Source organism: Myotis myotis, unplaced genomic scaffold, assembly GCF_014108235.1.
Source record: "Myotis myotis isolate mMyoMyo1 unplaced genomic scaffold, mMyoMyo1.p scaffold_m19_p_2, whole genome shotgun sequence".
Lineage (NCBI taxonomy): Eukaryota > Metazoa > Chordata > Mammalia > Chiroptera > Vespertilionidae > Myotis > Myotis myotis.
In genome coordinates, this window is record NW_023416324.1 from 137,202,370 (window position 1) to 137,226,827 (window position 24,458).

General features: G+C 38.1%; 2 protein-coding genes across 4 annotated transcripts in view; one reads left to right on the forward strand and one right to left on the reverse strand.

The window, feature by feature from the left end:
- The window catches only part of TOMM70 (translocase of outer mitochondrial membrane 70), a 46,357-nt gene that overhangs the window by 10,759 nt on the left and 11,140 nt on the right, over positions 1–24,458 (forward strand). For all 3 annotated transcript variants that reach the window (XR_004973775.1, XR_004973774.1, XM_036347020.1), the window contains exons 2-8: positions 3,335–3,508; positions 7,184–7,310; positions 9,863–9,972; positions 13,810–13,958; positions 17,856–18,063; positions 21,036–21,170; positions 22,225–22,332. Coding sequence is in view for 1 of the 3 variants with exons in the window: in XM_036347020.1 (XP_036202913.1) it covers positions 3,335–3,508; positions 7,184–7,310; positions 9,863–9,972; positions 13,810–13,958; positions 17,856–18,063; positions 21,036–21,170; positions 22,225–22,332 (1,011 nt within the window). In the remaining 2 variants the exon portion in view is untranslated. The remainder of the gene's footprint in view (positions 1–3,334; positions 3,509–7,183; positions 7,311–9,862; positions 9,973–13,809; positions 13,959–17,855; positions 18,064–21,035; positions 21,171–22,224; positions 22,333–24,458) is intronic.
- The window catches only part of NIT2 (nitrilase family member 2), a 55,608-nt gene continuing 53,699 nt past the window's right edge, over positions 22,550–24,458 (reverse strand). The window contains exon 11 of the mRNA XM_036347022.1: positions 22,550–22,815. The gene's annotated coding sequence lies outside the window, so the exon portion shown is untranslated. The remainder of the gene's footprint in view (positions 22,816–24,458) is intronic.

Genomic DNA, 24,458 nt, shown 5'->3' on the forward strand with positions numbered 1-24,458 from the left:
ATTCTGGCAGACCTTCTTGACTCCTTAGTCTAATACACAATCCATCCATTGAGTTAATTGTTATCATCTTTTTTAATTTTTCAAGATGTCTAATTTGTACCTTTAAAAGCAACCTTTTTAAAAAATATTGATAGATTCATATTCTACTGATGTTAATTTTGTTTGCTTTGTTTATTCTATCATAAATACTAGTTTTCTCTTTGAGTTTGGTACCTCTCTTTATGGTATTAATTTTCCTTTCTGTTAGCAGTTCTTGACAGTGTGCTCTCTTGGAAGACAATCAAGGTGTACTTGACAGTTGTCTCTGGACGTAGGAGATCTCCACTCCTGGATGACACCGCCCTAGTACAGTCAGACTTCTGCTTTTCTCAGTGGAATGGAAGGGATGTTGAGTTTGCTTTAAATGCAGTTTTCCAGAAATCACCTTAATAGTTCCCTCCCCCCAGAATCATAGCTACCTAAGAGATTCCTAGTCGTCTTCTGTTATAGATGTTTTGTGCTTAGGATTTTTCTGTCATAGTTTATAGAAGACTAGAGGCCTGGTGCACAAAATTTGTGCATGGGGGAAAGGGGGAGGTCCCTTCAGCCCAGCCTGCACCCTCTCAAATCCAGGACCCCTTGGGGGATGTCCAACTGCCGGCTTAAGCTGATCCCGGGGATCGGGTCTAAACCGGCAGTCGGACATCCCTCTCACAATCCTGGACCGCTGGCTCCTAATTGCTCACCTGCCTGCCAGCCTGATCGCCCCTCACTGCCTCTGCATGCTAGCCTGGTCGCCCCTAAACCCCCCCCCCGCCAGCCTGGTTGCCCCACTCAGCCTGCTTGTTCAGTCATTTGATCGTCCCTCACTAACCCCCCTGCCAGCCTGGTCACCCCATGAAGTCTGCTTGTTCAATCATTTGGTCATCCCTCACTAACTCCCTGCCGGCCTGGTTACCCCATGTAGCCTGCTTGTTCAGTCGTTTGGTCATGTCTCACTGACCCCCCTGCTGGCCTGGTCGTAGGCAGCCATCTTGTGAGGGTGTGGCGGTCAATTTGCATATTACCTCTTTATTATATAGGATGATTAAAGCTATTGACAAAGAGAAGATAACAAGATTTATATGAAGATATATGAAGATTTTATATTAATCTAATTTATTTGTGTTTTCTTTGGTTTCTTTTATCCTCACACATACTAGTTTTAAAATACAGTGGGGCCTTGACTTACGAGTGTCCCAACTAATGAGTTTTTCAAGATACGAGCCGTCTCTCGGCCGATTTTTTGCTTTGAGTTGCGAGCTAAAATTCGGGTTACCAGCCAGCTTCAGATACCCCACCGCTTGGCACAGCGAACGTCACAGTGTACGCCACAACATCAGCCCAGCATGACATGTCTCACTCGTTCACTTTATGATTTGACATTCGAGTAATTTGAGTTACGAGCTCCGTCACGGAACAAATTAAACTCATAAGTCAAGGCCCCACTGTATGCATGTTCCTTGTTGACATTGGCTAGCTTAAATTAGCTGTTTTTATATTCTGATCTTAGTTTCCTGCAAATCTTTTTTGCACACTATACTTAAAAAATATAACCATAGCTGTGGTTAGACTAAAAGAGAAGGTAAACAAAAGGTAAATGGAGGGGGGAAGTAGCAAAGAAAAATGAAGCAAGAGTAAGGGAGAAATGAACAAATAGAAAAAAGGGTTGTTATCTTCTCTTTGTGATTGAGATGTCCTGGGGCTTTCACAGTTCTGTAAGTTGTTTGAGGGAGCAGCCACTTCTGCTTTTGCTTTGTCAGTGCTCACCTGTTGGAGATATATGGATTTTTTCCCATAACCACATATTTGTTCAAGTTAGATGATGTTGACAACAAAGTTTTGAATAGAGACATGCCAACAAAGCTCTTGGACCTAATAACAAGACTCTGGACAACTAGATTTGTCTACAGCAGCGGTTCTCAACCTGTGGGTCACGACCCCTTTGGCGGTCGAATGACCCTTTCACAGGTCTCCTAAGACCATCCTGCATATCAGATATTTACATTAAAATTCATAACAGTAGCAACATTACAGTTATGAAGTAGCAACGAAAAAAATAATTTTATGGTTGGGTCACAACATGAGGAACTGTATTTAAAGGGCCAGAAGGTTGAGAACCACTGGTCTACAGAGATGTTTCCCATATGTTGATTAACATGTTCACAACTGTCCTCAATGGATATTAACTACCATCTCTTTTGTATTGTGCACATGAACTGTGTAAATTGGGTGTTCCAGGAATCAGACTCTGAGACAAAGACAGTGCAAAAAATGTATTGATGAGCAAACTGTACATTTGGAATAATTGTAATAAAAATGACAGTGTTTCTAGTGTCTGTTCTATACTGTTGACAAACAGTCTAACAAAAATAGTAACATGCATAAATAAGTGGTTTTTAAAATAAGAAAGACAAATGACCAATGAATATGAATATGCAAATTAAATAATAGTGAGGAAAATGCAAATTAAAACAATATTGGAATATTAATTTATACCCAAATTTTTGAACCTTACTACAGTTGACATTTTGAATGTGGTAATTCTTTGTTGTGGGGGCTGTGTTGGCATTGTAGAATGAAAGTCTGTCCATTAGATACAGTAGCTCTCCTGCCCTCAGTTGTTAGTCAAAATGTTTTCAGATATTGGCAGATGTGCTCTAGAAGGTAAAATAAAAGATAGCAACCATACCTTTTGCTGGTAGGAATGCAGGAAAGTGGTACATTAAAGCACTTCAGCCTTTTGGGGGGAAAGTCTGAGTGGTTTTGAAATTAAAAATATGTAAACCTTTTGATTTAGCAATCCTGTTACTGAGACTAGCGGCCCGGTGCATGATCCGGGCCTGGGAGGGATGCGGGAGGTTGGCCAGCTGGGGAGGAACTGCGGTAGGGCTCCAGGGCGTGCCCAGCCCATCTAGTTCAGTCCCCATTGGCCAGACCCCAGCGGCAAGCTAACCTGCCAGTGCACCAGCCCTGGTGATCAGTGCACATCATAGCAACTGGTCGACCCGTCAACTGGCCCCTGGTGGTCAGTGCACATCATAGCGAGCAGTTAAGCGGCCTTAGCATATCATTAGCATATTACACTTTGGTTGAATGGACAACTGGACACTTAGCATATTAGGCTTTTATTATATAGGATTATCCTGCTCTACTTAAAACCCTTAAATGGTGCAAGCGACTTGCACCATTCAGGTACATGACCATTCTGAACACCTTCCTGTTTTCCTTCTGTCAGCTTATCATTTAAGCACTGTGATCTGAATCTATTCCTGACTATTGATAAGTATTTAATAATTGTTTCCTCTCTTTTTAGAACTCTCTTGATAGAGCCCAAGCAGCCAAGAACAAAGGCAACAAATACTTTAAAGCAGGGAAATATGAACAAGCTATTCATTGCTATACAGAGGCAATCAGTCTGTGCCCTACCGAGAAGAATGTTGACCTTTCCACATTTTATCAAAACAGAGCCGCTGCCTTTGAACAGTTGGTAGGTATCCTGGGTGGTTTTTTCTGGGTTTTTTATTTCTCTTTATTTGTATTATGTTTCAGATAATGCCACTTAAATAAATCCAATGACTTTTTTGAAGTTGTCTTGAAATTAAAGGATTTTTGTTTTGTTTTTATATCCTTTAATTACGTAAGTTTTTTAAGAACAAATTTTAGTTTTGCTTGTTTAAAATGTAATCCAAAGTTATATATATCCGATTTTATAAAATTAGACAGTACAGAAAGCTAAAGTTTCTGGTGACACTATTCTCAACAGTTTGAGGCTGTTTCTTAAACTTTTTGTCTCAATATATGTAGTAGCAAAAGGGGGGGTTAGAGGAGGGGGAGGCCCTGGCTGGGCAGGTCAGTTGGTTAGAACATCGTCCTGATAAGCCAAGGTTGTGGGTTCGATCCCTGGTCAGGGTACATATAAGAGTCAGTTAATGAATGCATAAATAAGTGGAATAGCAAATCAATGTTTCTCTCTTTCTCTCAAATCAGTAAATAGAAAAATAAAAAAGACCAAAGATGAGTTCCTATTACACATGTTGTTTGCAACATATTTTTTCAGTTACCACTATATCTTGTATAGCTTTTCATAACATATGTAGATCTGTTTCATTTTTTTAAAAGGCTGTATGTAGTAGCTGTTGTATGATTGCATAATGGAAAACATCTCACTATTGTTGAACATTTGGATAAGTTTTTGTGCATACTTTTGGGAGATAAAATTCTAGAAATTGAAATATAAAAAGATAGCATCAATATCTATTTTCAACAATAATGTGAGCAGTGAACATGCTTGATTTTCAGTATTCTTGCTGACTGATTATCACTCTTTTTTTATTTAATATATTTTTATTGATTTCAGAGAGGGAGAGAGAGAAACATCAATGAGGAGAGAGATCATCAGTTGGCTGCCTCCTACATGTCCCCTACTGGAGATCGAACCCCCAAACCAGGCATGTGCCCTGACTGGGAATCGAACTGTGACCTCCTGGTTCATATGTCAACACTCAACCACTAAGCTACACTGGCCAGGCTGATTATCAGTCTTAATAATATTGGCCACTCCTGTAGAAGAAAAATACTGTCTCATTACTTTAATCTGCAGTTTTTGAGATGTTGCTGAAGTTGACCATCCTTTTCTATGCTTATTGGGCATTTGTATTCTCTGTGTTTATTTGTTCAACCAAATTTTATTAACTGTGTCATATATGGAAGGTTACTATGGCAGGAGCTGAGTCTATATAAAAGCAAATAATTAATGCATAGAACTTTATAGCTAAACAATGAACTACTAAATGACATTCTGCTAAATGCTTTGAAAGACACATGATTCTATAATAGAAGAATGACTGGAGATGGAATTGGTGCATAGAAAAGTAGGGAAGAGAGTGTTACAAATAGTGGAAACGCTACGTGTAATTTGAGGCAGGAAAGAGTTTGGTGTGATTAATGAAGTATGAAGGATCCTGGAATATAAAGAGATGAAATTGGGAGAAATAGCAGAGGCCAGATCAAGCAAAGCCTTGCAGTGGTGAAGAGTTTGGATTTGATTCTGAGTATAATGGGAAATATTTAAGAGTTTTAAGTAGAGCAGGAACATCATCTGTTGCTTTTGCCATTCTGTCAAGACTATATTGGAGGAAGGCAAGGGTGGAGGCAGGGAGACCAACTAAGGATGTTGTAGTAGCCTAGATGAGCCATGAAGGAAAGCTGAAACCCAACAGCATTGGATGTGAAGGGTGAATAGAAGCAGGAATTTTAGTAACAATGGGTTGGGAAGGCATGGACAGCTAAGTAGATAGTTGACTTGAGAAATGTCTTTTTTAGGAGAGCGGTTTGGGCTAAAGCAATATACTTGGGAATCATTTAGTTTTAGATGTTATGTAATACCAGGACAATAGATGTGATCACCTAGGGCAGTGGTCAGCAAACTCATTAGTCAACAGAGCCAAATATCAACAGTACAACGATTTAAATTTCTTTTGAGAGCCAAATTTTTTAAACTTAAACTGTATAGGTAGGTACATTGTTATTAATTTAATTAGGGTACTCCTAAGCTGGCCTTTGCTAAAAACGTCCTCAATCTGAGGGGTCGACCTCAGTGAAAGTACCCCCATTTCTTCTAATGCCACTTCTTCAAAATAGACTCGCCCAGGCCGAAAACCGACTTCTGTGCATGGGCCACGAAGTTTCAATCGCACTGTACCTGCGCTCCCGCACGTGGTATTTTGTGGAAGAGCCACGGTCAAGGGGCCAAAGAGCCACATGTGGCTCGCGAGCCGCGGTTTGCCACCACTGACCTAGGGAAAGCGATGAGGCCTTGACTATTCCAGCATATAGAGATCACGTAGAGGGAATATTTAGTGAAGGAAATTGTGAAGGAGGAGCCAGTGAGGTAGGTGAAATCAGTTAAAGTGGCAACTCTTTGGAGTTTGGCAGTAAAGAGGAGCTGAAGAATGGGGTAAAAGCTGCAGGGATTTATGGAATCAGTGGAGGGTTTTTAAAAGATGCTCATGGGAATGATTCAGTAGAGGGGGCAGATTGATGGAGAGGTAGATTGGCTAATAGAGTGGAGTCCCTAAAGTGAAGAGAGTGCAGATCCATAAGTGGAGGGTTGGCCTTTGATAAAGAAGGGCACTTCCTCAGTTCTAGCAGGCAGGAAGAAGAAGATATGGGCACATAGATGCAGGAAGGTTTGTAGATTTGGTGGTAGGAAGTTGGCCTAAGTATGTCCTTTGCCTAGTGTTTTTAAAAATCAGTTTGCTTATCTTTTTTTTTTCTTTTATTATTTAAAGTATTACATGTCTCCTTTTTCCCCAATTAACACCCCCCATCCACTCCCACCCCCGAGGGCAAGCCCCACCACCGCCCTAGTGTCTGTGTCCATTGGTTATGCTAATATACAAGCTTACAAGTCCTTTGGTTGCTCTTTAACTCCCTCCCCTGCCCCTTTTCCCTGGCTCTATTTTTGTTCATCAGTTTATGTTGATCATTATATCCCACATATGAATGAGATCATGTGATATTTATCTTTCTCTGACTGGCTTATTTAACTTAGCATAATGCTTTCCAGTTCCATCCATGCTGTTGCAAATGGTAAAAGTTCCTTCTTTCTTATAGCAGCGTAGTATTCCATTGTGTAGATGTACCACAGTTTTCTTATCCACTCATTTGCTGATGGGCACTTAGGCTATTTCCAAATCTTAGCTATTGTATCCTTTCTAATTGGTGTTTCTGGTTTCTTGGGATATATTCCTAGAAGTGGGATCACTGGGTCAAATGGGAGTTCCATTTTTAACTTTTTGAGGAAACACCATACTGTTTTCCACAGTGGCTGTACCAGTCTGCATGCCCACCAGCAGTGCAAGGGGTTTCCTTTTTCTCCACATCCTTGCCAGCACTTGTTGTTTGTTGATATGTTAATGATAGCCATTCTGACAGGTGTGAGATTGTACTGCGTTGTTGTTTTGATTTGCATCCCTCGGCCTTCTGTACGTCCTTGCTTATCTTTATTACAGATATTTATATGAACTATAGATATTCTTTATATGTATTGAAAATACTTTTTTCTATTGTCAGACTCTTAACACTCAGCCTGTTAAGTTTGGAAAACTGATTTCTGTCAAACAGTGCTTTAGTGTGACTTAAAAAATACTTTCAATTGCAGCAAAAATGGAAAGAGGTGGCACAAGATTGTACAAAGGCTGTTGAACTTAATCCCAAATATGTGAAAGCTCTCTTTAGACGTGCAAAAGCCCACGAGAAGCTAGACAATAAGAAGGAATGTTTAGAAGGTGAGGATATTTTTGTGTTTCCATGTGAAAATTAATGGTTTTGTAATCATTGGTAAATTTATATGGAACTGCCTGTAAGTAGAGAAATCAGTTGTATTTAAAAGTTCAACTCTTTCCCAATTGAGACTTTGTTTTCTGGTTTAAACTGAGATAGCTGATATTTGAGTATTATCTCTGTCCATTTATGGAATTAAATGATTATGATTCGGATTTAATACACCATACATTTTAAACTTGGCAACTAATGAGCATCTGTGTAATTCCATGAGTAAAAAATCAGGAGTTTTAGTAAGTGGTAGTTTTTCTAAGATTCTACATGTTTTCGGTTAATATCATATATAAATCTGAAATAATTTTGAAATGACTCATTAAAAGAAAAATTTTTTTGCCCTCAGTATTTTTCAAACATCATTTTATACCCAATTAGACATTATGTAATTAGTACGAAGTGAAACTGCCATTCTTAGTAAATACTATAAATATTCTGGTACCAAAATTTCAATTATAGTATAGACCACTGGGTTTTTTGTTTGTTTGTTTGTTTATACAGTACATTTGTGTTGGTATTTTTAAAATATGTTTTATTGATTTCAGAGAGGAAGGAAGCGGGAGAGATAGAAACATCCATGATGAGAGAGAATCATGGATCAGCTGCCTCCTGCAAGTCCTCCATAAGGGATCGAGCCCACAATCCGGGCATGTGCCCTTGACCAGAATCGAGCCTGGGACCTTTCAGTTCGCAGGCCAATGCTTTATCCACTGAGCCGAACCAGCCAGGGCTAGACCACTGGGTTTTAAAGTACATTCTTCTGGGTGACGTGGAGCTAAACCAAAGTGTAATTTCTAAATTACATCTAAAATTGTTCTCCACTGCACATTTAAGTCTTACATAATTAAAAACATAAAACACTCAGAAGATTTACCCATAATTATTATTTGTTTAAAAAATAGATATTATTTTATTGATTTCAGAGAAACAAAGGAGGAGAGAGAGAGAACCATCCAATTGGCTGCCTCCTACATGTCCCCAGTGCCTCCTACATGCCCCCTACTGAGCCCTCAACCCAGACATGTTCCCTAACTGGGTATCGAACCATTACCTCCTGGTTCATGGGTCGACGCTCAACCACTGAGCCACACCAGCTGGGCTAGCCATAATTATTATTATTTTTTTAAATTTATTTTTATTGATTTCAGAGAGGAAGGGAGAGGGAGAAAGAGAGATAGAAACATCAATGATGAGGGAGAATCATTGATGAGTTGCCTCCTGCCCACCCCCCACTGGGAATCAAGCCTGCAACCCAGGCATATGCCCTTGACCGGAATTGAATCTGGGACTCCAGTCCGCAGACTGATGCTCTATCCACTGAGCCAGACCGGCTAGGGCCATAATTATTTTTAATAGTATTATTACTTAAAAGTGCCGTTTTATTTTTAAAAACCTGCATTACCAAGTGAGAGTGGTTTACAGAACATTTCAGAAAAATTTGAAGTTTAATGGCAGTGATGGCGAACCTTTTGAGCTCGGCGTGTCAGCATTTTGAAAAACCCTAACTTAACTCTGGTGCCGTGTCACATATAGAAATTTTTTGATATTTGCAACCATAGTAAAACAAAGATTTATATTTTTGATATCTATTTTATATATTTAAATGCCATTTAACAAAGAAAAATCAACCAAAAAAATAAGTTCGCGTATCACCTCTGACATGCATGTCATAGGTTCACCATCACTGTTTCATGGTGTCATGAACTTTGGTGGTGGGTGGAAGTGTATTGCTTTGGAAAAGAGAATTCTGAGTTTTGAATGAAATCTTGAAGTTATTCATAGATAATTTATAAAGAGATGGTTAAATGGATTTTAATAGGAAAAATGGGATGGAAAAAAGACATTGATACTGGCACTAGCCAGGCTTTTGGGAGCATAATAGCAGAAAGACTTCTTTGGAAAAGAGAGGATTTGGAATTGTAAGAAACTGAGTTCAGAAAAAGGGAACAGCCATTGGTTTAGTACTTTGAATGAAAAGTTAGTAGATTAAGAAATCACTGATCTTTTAAATTACAAACTAATATATCTGGGAACTATGGCATGACCAGATGAAAATGGTATTTTGAAGTATATTTAATTGAGAGCCTTGGCAAGATGGCTCTGGAAATAATAACTCTGAGGCCTATAAAAAAGACCAGATGTGAGAGCGCCTCCTTATGTTAATTTAGCCTATAGTTACTGGCCCAAAGAGAATGCTCCTGAATTCGTTTTATTTGCTATGTAAAATGTTAGTGCAGTGCGAAACATCACAAATCATGCACTACAGTCTCTTTCACTTCCAGGTGAGGAAAGTGAATCCCATAGAAGTGGAGTGACTTTCTGAGCTTTGAATTTGGTCATAGCATATATAAAATAAAATTTAGGAATCAGTTTATTGAAAATGAAATCGATAGCCACATACAGCTATGAATTTAGTTTCGCTTTCTGTGTTAAGATTGTGCCCATTTGATGCTGCTAATCATCTTCACAATAATTTCATACTTTATTTTTCAATTATTTCTAGACGTCACTGCTGTGTGTATATTAGAAGGGTTCCAAAATCAACAAAGCATGCTGTTAGCTGATAAAGTTCTTAAACTTCTTGGAAAAGAAAAAGCCAAAGAAAAATACAAGGTAAATTAATCTGAGTTGGTTAATAGAGGGTGAGTATACATTGTGAGTGGTCATTTCTAATATATAGTGTTTAAGCTTGAGCATGATGGCAATGATAACTGCAATTAGATCTGGATTATATTTATTTTTCCTTTTAACTTGGTATTTTGTGGCTTATCTTTTTTAAAATAAGATGTAGGCTGTGTCCAATATTGTACCTGGAGAACATTGAAAGAATTTGTCTATATTAGGAATTGTCAAATGGCCCACAGGCCAAATCTCATCTGCCATTTGTTTTTATAAATGTTTTATTGGAACTCAGCTGCTCACACATTATTTTTGGCTGCTTTTAAGCTACCACAGCAGAGCCGAGTGGTTGTAACAGAGGCTGTCACAAATATTGACTAAATATTTACTCTCAGGCCTTTTACAGAAAAAAATTGCCAATTCCCGTTTTATATCATTAAAGTTTTTAAAAGTTGTACTATATAAGTAGCTATTAATTTTAAGCATTCAGTAATAGATAGTTTAATTCAAGAAACATTTATTGACCAAAGTTCCATGGTGGGCATTTTAGAAGAGTGGATACAAAGACTGGTCCTTGCCCTTTCAGAATTATAGTTTAGTGAGGGAAACCATGATAAGTATAAAAGGCATCATATGGTTAAGTGCCAGGGAAGAATATGAGTAGAGTGGTGTGGGAGTACCACAAGTCATCACTAAATATCCCTAGAGATTTTATGCTAAATGCCAGTAATTTAACAGTTGTTCCTTTTTTCTTTAATAATAACTTGCTTTTTTTAAAAAAAATTAATTTTAACAAGCTGTGTATATTTTTAACTTACCATTTTCAAATATTAGCTGAGTTAAACAGTTAAAACAGGTTTCATCATGGTAGAACTTTCATATGCTCAGATGAGTTATGAATCTGTAAGAGGAATATAGATGTAGTGGTTCTCAGTCTCTTTAAACTAATGATCCTTTGTCTCTCATTGAGCACTTTATAGAACTGGTGTTCCTTAAAACACTGTAAAATGGAATCTTAAAGGAACCTGGTTTCTTTGTGTTTACTTATATAATACTAGTGACCCAGTGCACGAAATTTGTGCACATTAAAAGGGAATTAATGAGAGGAAATATGTTAATATTGCTATTTGCCCTTTCTCTGTAATAGAAGTGTCAGAAATGAAAGAAAATTAGTAAAATGTATATGAAAATCTTCCTCCTGTCAGAGTTTGGGGCACACCACAGGAACCAGAGTCAAGTCCCCGCCCACCCACATGCACCCCAAAATTGCACGAGACCCAGACCCAGTTGGCCCCACCCCCGTCAAGCCCCACCGAGTGGGGGGCATGGCCTCAGGTTGTCTGGCCTGGCACTGGGGCAGGGGGCGCGCCTTGAGGTCCCCTGGCCCCGGGCCAGAGGACGTGGCCTGAGGTCCCCCATCAAGCCCTGCCAGGTGGGGGGGTGGGGTGGGGGCAGCCTGAGATCCCCTGTCAAGCTCCACCAGGCGGGGGTCGAAGCCTCAGGTGCCTTGCCCTGGCCCAGCGCCACGCAGCCTCAGGTCCCTGCTGATTGCTCATTAAGGCTCGTTATGGGAACTCGGCCTCCGCTGTGGGTGCAGCCATCTTGTCAGGATTCCCGCCTTTGCTGTGGGCGCAGCCATCTTGTTATAGCATGATGGTCAATTTGCATATTCCCTCTATTAGGTAGGATTACTGTTGAGGAATTGTACTGGTTGATTGAAGGGTGGTAAGAAAATACAAGGTAACCTACATTTACAGAGACTCCATATCATTTTCCAGGTGTATTTTCTAATCTGTTTGTATGTCACTTTATAAATCACAAAATACTTTATATTACTGTTTTGATTTTTACAACAACCCTGTAAGATAAATAAGGCAAGTATTTTGTTGCCATTTTAGAGATGAGAAAACTAAAAATGACAGGTGCAAGGTCACATAAGCTCATAAGTGGCAGAGCTAGAATTTACATCTTATTCCTTTGATACTTAAGTCCATTAATTGTAACATTGTCTTTATTTAAATTTGTATCCCTGGGGAAGGCAGGGAGGTGGTGATAGTTCTTTTCTACTCAGAAATAGAAAACTAAAAGACATTATTTACTTGGCCTCCAAAAGTGCTATTTAAATTTCTATTTAAGCTTTTCCCCTAAAATGCTAAATGATCATCACTACATATTCCTACTCGAAATCTTTAGTGAAATACTGACATTGGGCATATTTGTCACTTGATGGATTATCATTTTACTTAAATATTTATTTGTATAATCCTAAATTAAGGCATACTCAATCTCTCCCCCAGAGAGAGCAAAGATAGGTTTTTCCCTTTGATTTCCTATTTAGTTTTCTTCTTTTCCAATCTCATCTATCCTAGATTAGATCATCTACTTACATACCAGATTCCTTATTTTTCTCCTTCACACACAGATATTAAATCTATCAATATAGCCCAGCTCGCATGGCTCAGTGGTTAAGCATCGACCTATGAACCAGGAGGTCACAGTTTGATTCCAGGTCAGTGCACATGCCCGGGTTGCGGGCTCGACCCCCAGTTTGGAGCATGCAGGAGGCAGCCAATCAATGATCCTCTCTCATCATTGATGTTTCTATCTCTTTCTCCCTCTCCCTCTCTGAAATAATAATAAAAATATGTTCTCAAAAAAAATCTACCAAAATAACAATGATTTTTAAAAAAAAATATTTTATTGATTTTTTACAGAGAGGAAGGGAGAGGGATAGAGAGAGTCAGAAACATCGATGAGAGAGAAACATTGATGAGCTGCCTCCTGCACATTCCCCACTGGGTATAGTCCGCAACCAAGGTACATGCCCTTGACCGTAATCGAACCTGGGACCCTTGAGTCTGCAGGCCGATGCTCTATCCACTGAGCCAAACCAGTCAGGGCAGCAATGATATTTGATGTACATTTTAAAATACTATATTTTCATTTAAAAAATTTTTGGTTGAGTTTTGTACATAAAGGATCCAGTATATGTTATGAGAGCCCTTTGGCTGTTACTTCCTCTTCTCTCTTCTTTTAAAACTTTATCATCTTAGTTGTACTACAAGGAAAAACAAAATACTCCTATAATTATGAGATTACAAGTGAGTTTGCCATGCCAAAAAGCAATAATTTAAACAGGAAATGTGATCTCATCTGGCTTTCAATTGGCACCTACTCTAATGGAGATGTTCAGATGAAGTACAGAGGACCAATGTAGGCCCATGGGATGTGGACTTTACATGTCAACGCATTTGTAAGACATGGTCTTGAGTGGTAAACTGGGATGCTAGTCGTCTAGGACAGGGACCAGAAGGATATCATTTTAACTCAGCAGTTATTTGCCTCCTGGATTCCAGATTTTACCTTCTTTTACTTTTAGTGAATGGTGTGTATATATATATATTTCAGAGAGGAAAGGAGAAGGGAGAGGGAGATAGAAACAACGATGAGAGAGAATCATTGACATCCTGCCTCCTGCATGCCCTACACTGGGCATCAAGCCCACAACCCGGGCATATGCCCTGAATTGAACCACCTCCTGGTTCATAGGTCGACGTTCAACCATGGAGCCACGCTGGCTAATGAGTGGTTCTAAGAGTTCTTAACATTTTACATCTTTGGAGAGGGGAAATGTTCTCACTTAAAACCTGCTTTGAACAGCTAGGGCTGACAGCTTTACCATTTCTGCTGTCTTGTGGTATTGAACCTAATATTCCTCAGTTATTTAAAAAAGAGATTCAAATTTTTATGTCATTCTCAGTGTTGTAAAATGTGTGGTTTTTTGGTTTGTGTTTTCTCATTTTGATGTATTTAAACATAATTAAATTTCAGAATCGTGAACCTCTGATGCCATCTCCACAGTTTATCAAATCTTACTTCAGTTCTTTCACGGATGATATAATTTCTCAGCCCATGCTTAAAGGAGAGAAGTCTGATGAAGATAAAGACAAGGAAGGGGAGGTTTTAGAAGTGAAAGAAAAGTAAGTGTGTTAAGTATAGTATCTGCTTATTGTTTTGAGGGAGATTTTGTATATATATGTATAATGTGTTTCAATGATTTCACACAGAGAGGAAGGGAGAGAGAGAGAAACATCAATGATGAGAGGCAATCATTGATTGGCTGCCTTCTACACATCCCCTGCTGAATCTTATATGAATCAAGCCCTGACCAGGAATCGAACTGTGACCTGATTCTTGGGTCGACTCAACTACTGAGCCACACTGGCTGGGCTGGGGGAGATTTTTTGGTTTTGTTTTATTTGTGTGTTTTTTAAATATATTTTTATTAATTTCAGAGAGGAAGGGAGAGGGAGAGAGAGATAGAAACATCAAAGATGAGAGAGAATGATTAATCAGCTGCCTTCTGCATGCCCCACACTAGGAAATCAGGTCCACAACCTGGGCATGTGCCCTTGACCAGAATCGAACCTGGGACCCTTCAGTCCACAGGTCGACACTCTGTCCTCTGAGCCAAATCAGCTAGGGCTTGTTTTTGTTTTTTACGTGCATACATGGGGCTCTGACTCCTCTAAAAAAAATTTAAATATCATGATAGCATTGTTATAATAAAAATACTTCTCTTCTCACATGTGTCTATTACACCCTGAGAGTTATTTCGCTGGTGGTTTAAGGTTTTACTGGCAGGAGTTTGCCCTGCTTTTAGGGTCCTGGTGATATTCTCAAGAGAATTCCCAGTGAGTGAGGCGCTCAACTGTATTCAAATAGGGACACTAACTTAAAAATTATTATGTAGTTGAATATCCAAATGTTTTAGTGCTGGGAAGTTTATAATTTATAAACTGAGATGCTTAGGAGTACCCAAAAATGACTTTCTTCAAGGTTTTTTTCTGCTTGCCTGGGAAAATGCCATTCTCTAGGCTTCTTGTGTTTGCTCTTATGGAGAACAGTATAGGATGCCATGTTTACAACTGGAGATCAGTCTAGTACATAAGCCATCTAGCCTGCTTGTCCTTTTGTCTTTATCAGCACTTGTGTTTTGATGTTAAAGCTAGCTGTCCTCTCCAGTAAAAGGTACAATATTGTTACCAAAATAACATTTCTAAATGAATTTGGAAGAAAAGGAAATATTTTTATAGCAAAGCATAGTTTTGCATCTATAACAGATTAGAATGTTTAAGGAAACAGATTGCTCTTTGTTCTTTTTTTAAGAGTCTCTTAACCAGCTTTTTATTTTATTTTATTTTAATTCATTGGGGTTACTGGTTAATAAAATTATGTAGTTTTCTGGTGTACAATTCTATAATACATCATCTGTATATTGTATTGTGTGTTCACCACCCAAGTCAAGTCTCATTCCATCACCATTTATCCCCCCTACACCCCTTTCCACTCCTCTTTCCCTCTGGTAATCACCATACTGTCGTCTGTGTCTATGAATTTAGTGTTTTTTGCTTAATCCCTTTACCTTTTTCACCTGGCCCCCTGGCCTCCTTCCCTTCTAACATTGTCAGCCTGTTGTCTGTATTTTATGAGTCTGTTTCGGTTTTCTTTGTTAGTTTATTTTATTCATTAGATGCCATACGTATGTGAAATCATATGGCACTTTCTCTGACTGGCTTATTTCACTTAGCATAATTCTCTCTGGGTCCAGGAAAGAGATCTATCTCCCAATTTTTCCAGCATTGTTGGCCACCTTTTAAGGAGGAAGATACTATGCATAATGGTACTAAGATGTTCAAATTTTAGTTAGTTGATACCCAGTCTTTTCAGAAGATTGTTGTTGGGAAGTAAATGTTTAAAATGATGCCAATAATTTCCTCTTCTGGTTAGGAAAAAGGTCATTGTCCCAGAAAAACTACAATGATGTTAATACCATTATTCTAAAAGTTACATTGAGGTGGCAGGACATAGCTACCTCTCACCAGAACACTAGCTGGAATTGGGCCTAAGTTTTTGAATCCCATTTTACTCTGAACCTTAGCTTCATCATTTTTTAACTGGGGCTGATAATACTTTCCTTTGAGGGTTATTGTGAGGTTTTAAAGGTTATATTTGTGAGCATGCACTTAGGTTCTCAATAAGTAGGAGCCATTATTATTTCCATACTGATTTAATAATTATGTTTTCTTAGCCTGGTGACCTGAGGAACAAAACTAGAGTATAAGGGGGTTTTAGAATGTGACTGTAGGGAAGGTTATTAGCATAGAATTCGTAGGATTTTGACCAACAACTTTTTAAAAATATGTGTTTTTATTGATTTCAGAGAGGAAAGGAGAGGGAGAGGTATAGAAACATCAGTGATGAGAGAGAATCATCGATTGGCTGTGCTCTGCATGCCCAACACTGGGGTTCAAACCCGCAACCCAGGCATGTTCCCTGACTGTGAATCAAACCATGATCTCCTGGTTCATAGGTCAATGCTCAACCACTGAGCCACACCATCCAGGCTTGACCAACAACTCTTTTTTTTTTTTTTTTTTTTTTTTTTATTGCTTAAAGTATTACAAAGGGTATTACATATGTGTCCATTTTATCCCCCCGCCCTAGACAGTCCCCTAGCCTCCCCTATCCCACAATGTCTTATGTCCACTGGTTATGCTTCTATGCATGCATACAAGTCCTTTAGTTGATCTCTTACCCCCCTACCTCCTGCCCCGCAACCCTCCCCGGCCTTCCTGCAACCCAGGCATGTTCCCTGACTGTGAATCAAACCATGATCTCCTGGTTCATAGGTCAATGCTCAACCACTGAGCCACACCATCCAGGCTTGACCAACAACTCTTAAGTCATTTGCCAGTTTTCTCTATTCAAAATATATAACAAGTGGAATGAGAAAATGCACTTTCATTTACAATACTTTGTTTATAATACCCCTTATAAGCTCATCTATTATAAATTCCTTTTCAGTTCGAAGAAATCTCTCCTGTAAGCGCCCTTGATAATAGCCATCATCTTAGATGAATAATGATATTGTGGTCACTGAATTTTAAGAAGTAGGGAAGGATGTCTTTAAAGTTTCTTTTATGGGAGAATCTACCTTTAAATTTGCTTCTCTGATATTTCCACCTATTCTTTCTAGGTCTGTTCTTACGAGTAAAACAACACTTCTGGATGAGAGCCTTGCAGACATTTCTCTGCTTCTAGTCTTGTTCCCTTGCTCATCTTTACAAAGCACAGCTTTGGTCACACCTCTTCCCTGGGCTTCTGTGGCCCTGAGCTGACTTATTTCCTACTAGAGGCCTAGTGCATGAAATTCGTGTACTTGGGGGGCTGGGGAGTGGTGGAGGTTCAGCTTGGCCTGCGCCCTGTCTCAGTCTGGGAGCCCTCAAGGGATATCCAACTGCCACGGAGGCGGGAGAGGCTCCCCCACCACTGCTGTGCTTGCCAGCCGAAAGCCTGGCTTCTGGCTGAGCGGCGCTCTCCCTGTGGGAGTGCACTGACCACCAGGGGGCAGCTCCTGCATTGAGTGTCTGCCCCCTGGTGGTCAGTGCATGTGATAGTGACTGGTTGTTCCACGGTTTGGTCTATTTGCATATTAGCCTTTTTTATATAGTATTTCTCTATCCTTTCTGTTAGTCATAAAATAACTGTTGCATGCCATCAATGTGCCACAGATAAGAAAGTGAATAAGACTTGCCCTTTTCATTTCACGTGTTTAAATGTTGAAGCTTGGGCAGTAACCGCAGGTTTCTGCCACTGACTGCTGATTCCTTTTTAAAAATTCTTCAAGGCATCAAGAAAATCTCAGTCTGTATCAAGATTCCCATTACCTCCTGCCCTGCTGCTGTCCCACACTGGCCGACTAGCTCGTTAAGGGGAAATGGACATTTTCTTAACTCAGGTGTACTAAATGTGGCAAGTTTTAGCATTTCATCTTCTCTTCGTAAATGATTTCCTATGTTCATTTTTATTTTCAGCTCTGGATATTTAAAGGCCAAACAATACATGGAAGAAGAAAACTATGACAAAATCATAAGTGAATGCTCAAAAGAAATAGATGCTCAAGGCAAATACATGGCAGAAGCATTATTACTACGAGCTACCTTCTACCTGCTTATTGGCAATGCCAACGCAGCTAAACCAGATTTAGACAAGGTCATCAGTTTGAAAGAAGCTAATGTGAAGGTACGTTTTTAAAATGTGCTTTTGTGCGTGTGCAAAAATTAGTAAAAATGAGGCTTTTGATGTTTTGCCAAAATTTTGGCATTTCAGTTGTCATTCTCCAGAAGGCTACTTTTGCTTTGGAAGAAACTACACCTAATGAAGATTGAGTTGGTGTAATGAAACTGCAATATAAATATCAATGATGTTTATTTTTAGCTAGGAAAGGAAAAACATTTTTTTCTAGCATTTGGTAGCTTCACTTCTCGTTTGTAGCACTGCCTATGTCAGTGATGGCGAACCTTTTGAGCTCGGCGTGTCAGCATTTTGAAAAACCTTAACTTAACTCTGGTGCCGTGTCACATGTAGAAAATTTTTGATATTTGCAACCATAGTAAAACAAAGATTTACATTTTTGATATTTATTTTATATATTTAAATGCCCGTTAACAAAGAAAAATGAACCAAAGAAATGAGTTCGCGTGTCATAGGTTCGCCATCACTGGCCTATGTAATGGACTATATTTGGTCAGGATAAGGGTGTAGGTAATGCTGTAAGTAATATGCTACAGGTAGTACAAGGTTTAAAGTGCATATAATAAAAATAAACACATTTAATAATATATTCTGAAAGATTTTATTATGATGCCAGTAATTTTTTATCTTTAACATGAAGAAAAATAGAGGTTCTAAAAATATGATATAAGTACTGAAATATACCAGAAGTTTTGCAGTGTGTCATTGGAATAGCTTTTCATTTTCCAAGTATTCTTATGTGTATGTAGTTATTTTCATAACTACATACTGTTGAATTTTGAGAGCTCTCTACTAAGTATAACATGACAGAACTCAGCCACCAGCTAACTCTCTTCCTTACCAATTTGTTCACTCTGACCTGTTTCCTCATGAAATTAAGTAAACTCTGGCTTTTTCCACCTACAAAGAAATCATTCATTTATAAAAGTTGTTATAAAGACTTAAGTATTTGTCAATAAATATCTAAACTTTTTGTAAACAGAAGTAATTATAACAGTATTTGTTTAGTTTCTTTTAAAATGAAATTTTAAGCCAAACCGGTTTGGCTCAGTGGATGGAGCGTCGGCCTGCAGACTAAAAGGTCCCAGGTTCGATTCCGGTCAAGGGCATGTACCTTGGTTGCGGGCACATCCCCAGTAGGGAGTGTGCAGGAGGCAGCTGGTCGATGTTTCTCTCTCATCGATGTTTCTAACTCTCTATCCCTCTCCCTTCCTCTCTGTAAAAATCAATAAAATATATTTAAAAAATAATAATAATAAAGTAAAATAAAATGAAATTTTAAGATTGAAGATACCCTAAGTAATATTTTTAATTTTATTTCCTAATGATTTTCCTACTGATTACAAATATGTTGGTAGGTGTTCTTGTTAAAATGTGGGAACATTCCTGTTCATTTCATTCAGGAAGACATGTAGTTTTGTCTTGAAAGAGTTTTGGGGATCTCTGTATCTTGCTTTATTATGATCATGACTTTTTGTTTGAATGGTAAATAGTATTGATGTCTATCATATGCCATGTACAAAAATTAACTCAAATGAATCAAAGACCTAAATGTAAGAGCTAAAACTATAAAACTCTAAGAAAAAAAACAGAGGACATCTTACTTTGGATTATGTAGTGATTTCTTAGTTATGACACCAAAAACACAAGTAACAGCAATAAAAAAAAGACTTCATCAAAATTTTAAACTTTTTTGATTGAAAGGATGCCATCAAAAAAGAGAAAACACATTGCACAGAATGTGAGGAAATAAAAATTCTATATCTGATAAGGGGCGTGTATCCAGAATTATTAACTCTTCTTACTAAAACAATTCAATTTAAAGACAGGTAAAGGCTCTGAATAGACATTTGCTCTAAAGAATCTATAATAATAAAAGCATAATATGCTAATAAGACCGGATGTCCTTCCTTCTGGACAAAGCCACAGTGGCGGGCCAAGACCCTTGCACAAATTTCGTGCATTGGGCCTCTAGTATATTAAAATGGCCAATATGGACAGGAAAAGATGCTCAGCATCATTAACGCTTAGGGAAATTCAAATCCAAATCACAATGAAATTTCACTTCACACTCACTAGGATGAATATAGTCAGAAAGTGGGCAGTGAGAAGTATTGATTAGGGTTGTAGAGAAATTGAAACTGTCATACATTGCTGGCAGGAATGTAAAATAGTAAAAATCCTTTTGGAAATTAGTTTGGGAGTTTATTATTGATAAGTTTAACAGAGTTACAATATGACCCAGCAATTCCTCTCCTAGACATATACCCAAGAGAAATGAATATATATGGCAACACAAAAACTTGTACATGAATGTTCATAGCAGCATTATTCATGATAGCCAAAAAGTGGAAGCAGCTCAAATGTCCATCAAGGGATGAGCTGATAAAGAAAAGTGGTATACAGTCTATAATAATAAAAGCATAATATGCTAATTAGACCAGATGTCCTTCCGGATGACCTTCCATATGAAGCCGGGGTCCCGGGTGCCAGAGGGAAGCCGGGGGAAGGAAGGCCTACTCTTGCGTGAATTTCATGCATTGGGCCTCTAGTAGAATAATATTCAGCCATAAAAAAGAATGAAGTACTGATAACATGCTATAACACAGATGAACATTGAAAATATTATACTAAGTGAAAGAAGCCATTCCATTTTAATGAAATGTCCAGAATATACAAATTCATAGAGATAGAAAGTAGATTGATGGATTAGAGAGGAAATGAGAAGTAACTGCTAATATGTATAAAGTTTCTTTTGGGGATGATGATGAGATTCTGGAGTTAGATAGTGGTGATAGTTGCACAACTCTGAATATACTAAAAACAACTGACTTTAAATGAGTGAGCTTTGTGGTATGTGAATTATATCTCAATACAGCTGTTTATTTGTTTGTTTGTTTTTAAACTACATTGGAATAAAAAGTAGTAATGATGACCCTTTTCTCATTTGTGGCATGTAGCTTCGAGCAAATGCACTCATCAAAAGAGGCAGCATGTACATGCAACAGCAGCAGCCTTTATTATCCACTCAGGATTTTAACATGGCTGCTGACATTGATCCTCAGAATGCAGATGTTTATCATCACCGAGGACAGGTACATCTATTTTCTTACCAGGAGATCTGACCTTGGATTGTGGAATTTGATACCCATATTTGAGAATGTCTTAAAGTTTTCTTATATCAATTCTGATAGTTCTGAACAAATTATCACAGTCTCTTGAACATTTGTCCTTATAATATCAGTATTTACTTATTAAAAAGAAGAAAAGGAAGGCTACAGATACTGGCTTGCCAGGTTAAGTTTGTTTTTCAGGTGTTTCTGATTCATAGGTTTTCAATGAGTAGAACATTAAAAACATTTAATGAGCATTTTGAATTAATGCCAGAAGCAACACAATGGTTTTTGTGGGCTTCTTGCTGTCAAGAAGTAGTTAGCCTGAACTATCCAAACAATACCAAAAAAAAAAAAAATCTTATTGGAGATTTACAACCTGCATATTTGGTTTTTAGTAAAAAAAATATATATATATATATTGAAGTAAACAGTTCCCAGTTTTAGCCTCATCTGGGGAAAGCATGGCTTTTTAATCTGCTTGTTTAACATGACTTGGTGGAATGCATTATGGTAGAAAGTATGGACAATCCATATAATAACAGAAATGCTGAAGTTCTAATGGAGAATTGTACCTAATATTTCTGTCTGAAGAAGGATTTGAAGAAGAAACCCTTAAATGACATTCTTAAAATTCCTGACATTTTGATCCTTGCTGATAGTATCTTAAGGTTAATTTGAAAGGTAATTATTGGATGATCTGATTTGCTTTGAAATGTGAAAGTACAGAAATGTCTATCTTTCTAGAAGAAAAGGTTTCTTGTTTAAGAGTGGTCAAAATTGCAGTGCAGAAATGGTGGGCTTATAGTGCTTTTTAAGAAATTGGACACTAGTTTTAAGTTGTAAAAGCTTTCCTTTAAAATTACAAGATTTTCTAGTTTATTGTTTTAGAAAGTAATTCTATATTGAATAATTACTATATGCTATTAGCATTATATTGAGCTTTGATAAGAGACAGTACGTCTCTTAACTGGGGGTGGGTGCACTTATTATTTTGAGTTGTGTTTAGTTATGTGTGTGGTGTTTTTTTTCTTAGCTGAAAATACTGCTTGATCAAGTTGAAGAAGCAGTGGCAGATTTTGATGAATGTATTAGATTAAGACCTGAGTCTGCTCTGGCACAAGCGCAGAAATGCTTTGCATTGGTAGGTTCTGCTTTCTTTTTATATTCCTACACATCATTTTTACTTCCCTCATTGTCTATAAAACAGGGGTGGGCAAACTTTTTGACTCGAGGGCCACAATGGGTTCTTAAACTGGACCGGAGCAAAAGCATGGATGGAGTGTTTGTGTGAACTAATATACATTCAAAGTAAACATCATTACATAAAAGGGTACGGTCGTTTTGTTTTGTTTTTAGTTTTATTCATTTCAAACAGGCCGGATCCGGCCCGTGGGCCGTAGTTTGCCCACGGCTGCTATAAAATCATCTTTTTCTTTTTCCCCCCAAAGGATACCCATAGGGGGAAAACAAGTTAGTTTAGAGAAAGAAATGTATACATACATGAATTGAGATACTCCTTCTGTATTTCTCTGGTTGTATTATTTGAGTTCATCTTGATAGATGTTTATCCCTGATTTTCATGCTCCCCTGTATAGCACTGTTCTTCCTGTTCCTCCACCACAAACTAGTACAGAGAACAAAAGCATTTTGAGGAACTAATAACTGCAATCATGACACTACATTAACTGCAATTTCATCTCGCCTTTGTAAAGCTATTAATAATCAGAATGCTGAAAATCAAGTAAAATAATTCAATTTATAGTGAAATGAGGTACTTCAGTAGCTCTTGTGAACCATAGGAAATGTCCAAACCTGTAAGAATTTTTATGAGTTTATTTGAGCCAAACTGACAATTGCCAGGAAGCAAAATCTCGACGGATTGAGAAAATGCTTTGGAAAATGGCGGTTTTGCACCTTCCTTGCACATTACCATATGGGTTACATGGAATTCATTGATGATAGATGAAGGAGGCTGGAGAAAACAAAGTGGGGAAACCTCGGGGATTAGATGAAAAGTAAAATGATAGACACATCTTGTACATAGCTGGATACAGGGTAGTTAAGAGTCAACAATTAACATGATGCTTGAGGGATCCAGAAAAAAGGAAATTACTTTGTTATTGCAAAGGCATGTTTGTCAGCATGCTATTCTAGATGCAGAGAAAACAGACAAGCTCAGTTAAGGTGAAGATTGACCTTTGTTAGGGAAAAATACCATCTTTGGACATGACTACCCACCATAAACTGCTTTTAATTAGAAAGTTTTAATTTCAGACCATCCTATGTGGATACTTTAGGTCTCACACAGGCCTCCCCTGAGCTCGCCAGGTTTAGTGTGTGGCTCCTTTTCGTCCACACTCTATAGTTTGAGTCCTAAAATAATTTTCCTTTTAAAGAAAGAAATTAGATCGCAAACACATTTACAGTTAGGCACTGCTTAACAATAAGGATACATTCTGAGGAATGTGTCTTTAAGTGATTTTATTATTGTGCGAATATCACAGAACATTTACACAAACCTAAGTGGCATAGCCTACGAAACACCTAGGCTATATGGTATAGTCCAGCGGTCAGCAAACTCATTAGTCAGCAGAGCCAAATATCTACAGTACAACGATTGAAATTTCTTTTGAGAGCCAAATTTTTTAAACTTAAACTATATAGGTAGGTACGTTGTTATTAACTTCATTAGGGTACTCCTAAGGCTTAGGAAGAGCCACACTCAAGGGGCCAAAGAGCTGCATGTGGCTCACGAGCCGCAGTTTGCCGACCACTGGCATAGCCCATTCCTTCTAGGCTGCAAACCTGTATAGCAGGTTACTGAATAAAAGAACATGGTGTTGAATCAAGCACCAGAAAATTATGCAGTTAAGAGATGCAGTAAATTTGAGGTCTATGAGGCTGCACCCTGCATAACACAGCATATGTACTTTTGACAGCAAACTTTTTTAAGTAGAAAGACTGTACTCAAAGATAATGATAAAGTGTTTAGTCTTTTAAATATATAAATCAGTAACATAGTTGTTTATTATCAGTATCAAGTAGTATGTGCTGTACGTAATTGTATGTGCTATACTTTTACATGCCTAGTAGCACAGTAGGTTTGCCTACACCAGCATTGTCACAAATGCGTAATGCATTGCATCATGATGTTGGGGTGGCTAAGTCACTCGGCAGTAGGAATTTTTCAGCTCCGTTATAATCTTATGGGAACCATCATCGTAATTGCGGTCTGTCCTGTATATTATAGGTGAAAAATGATATTAG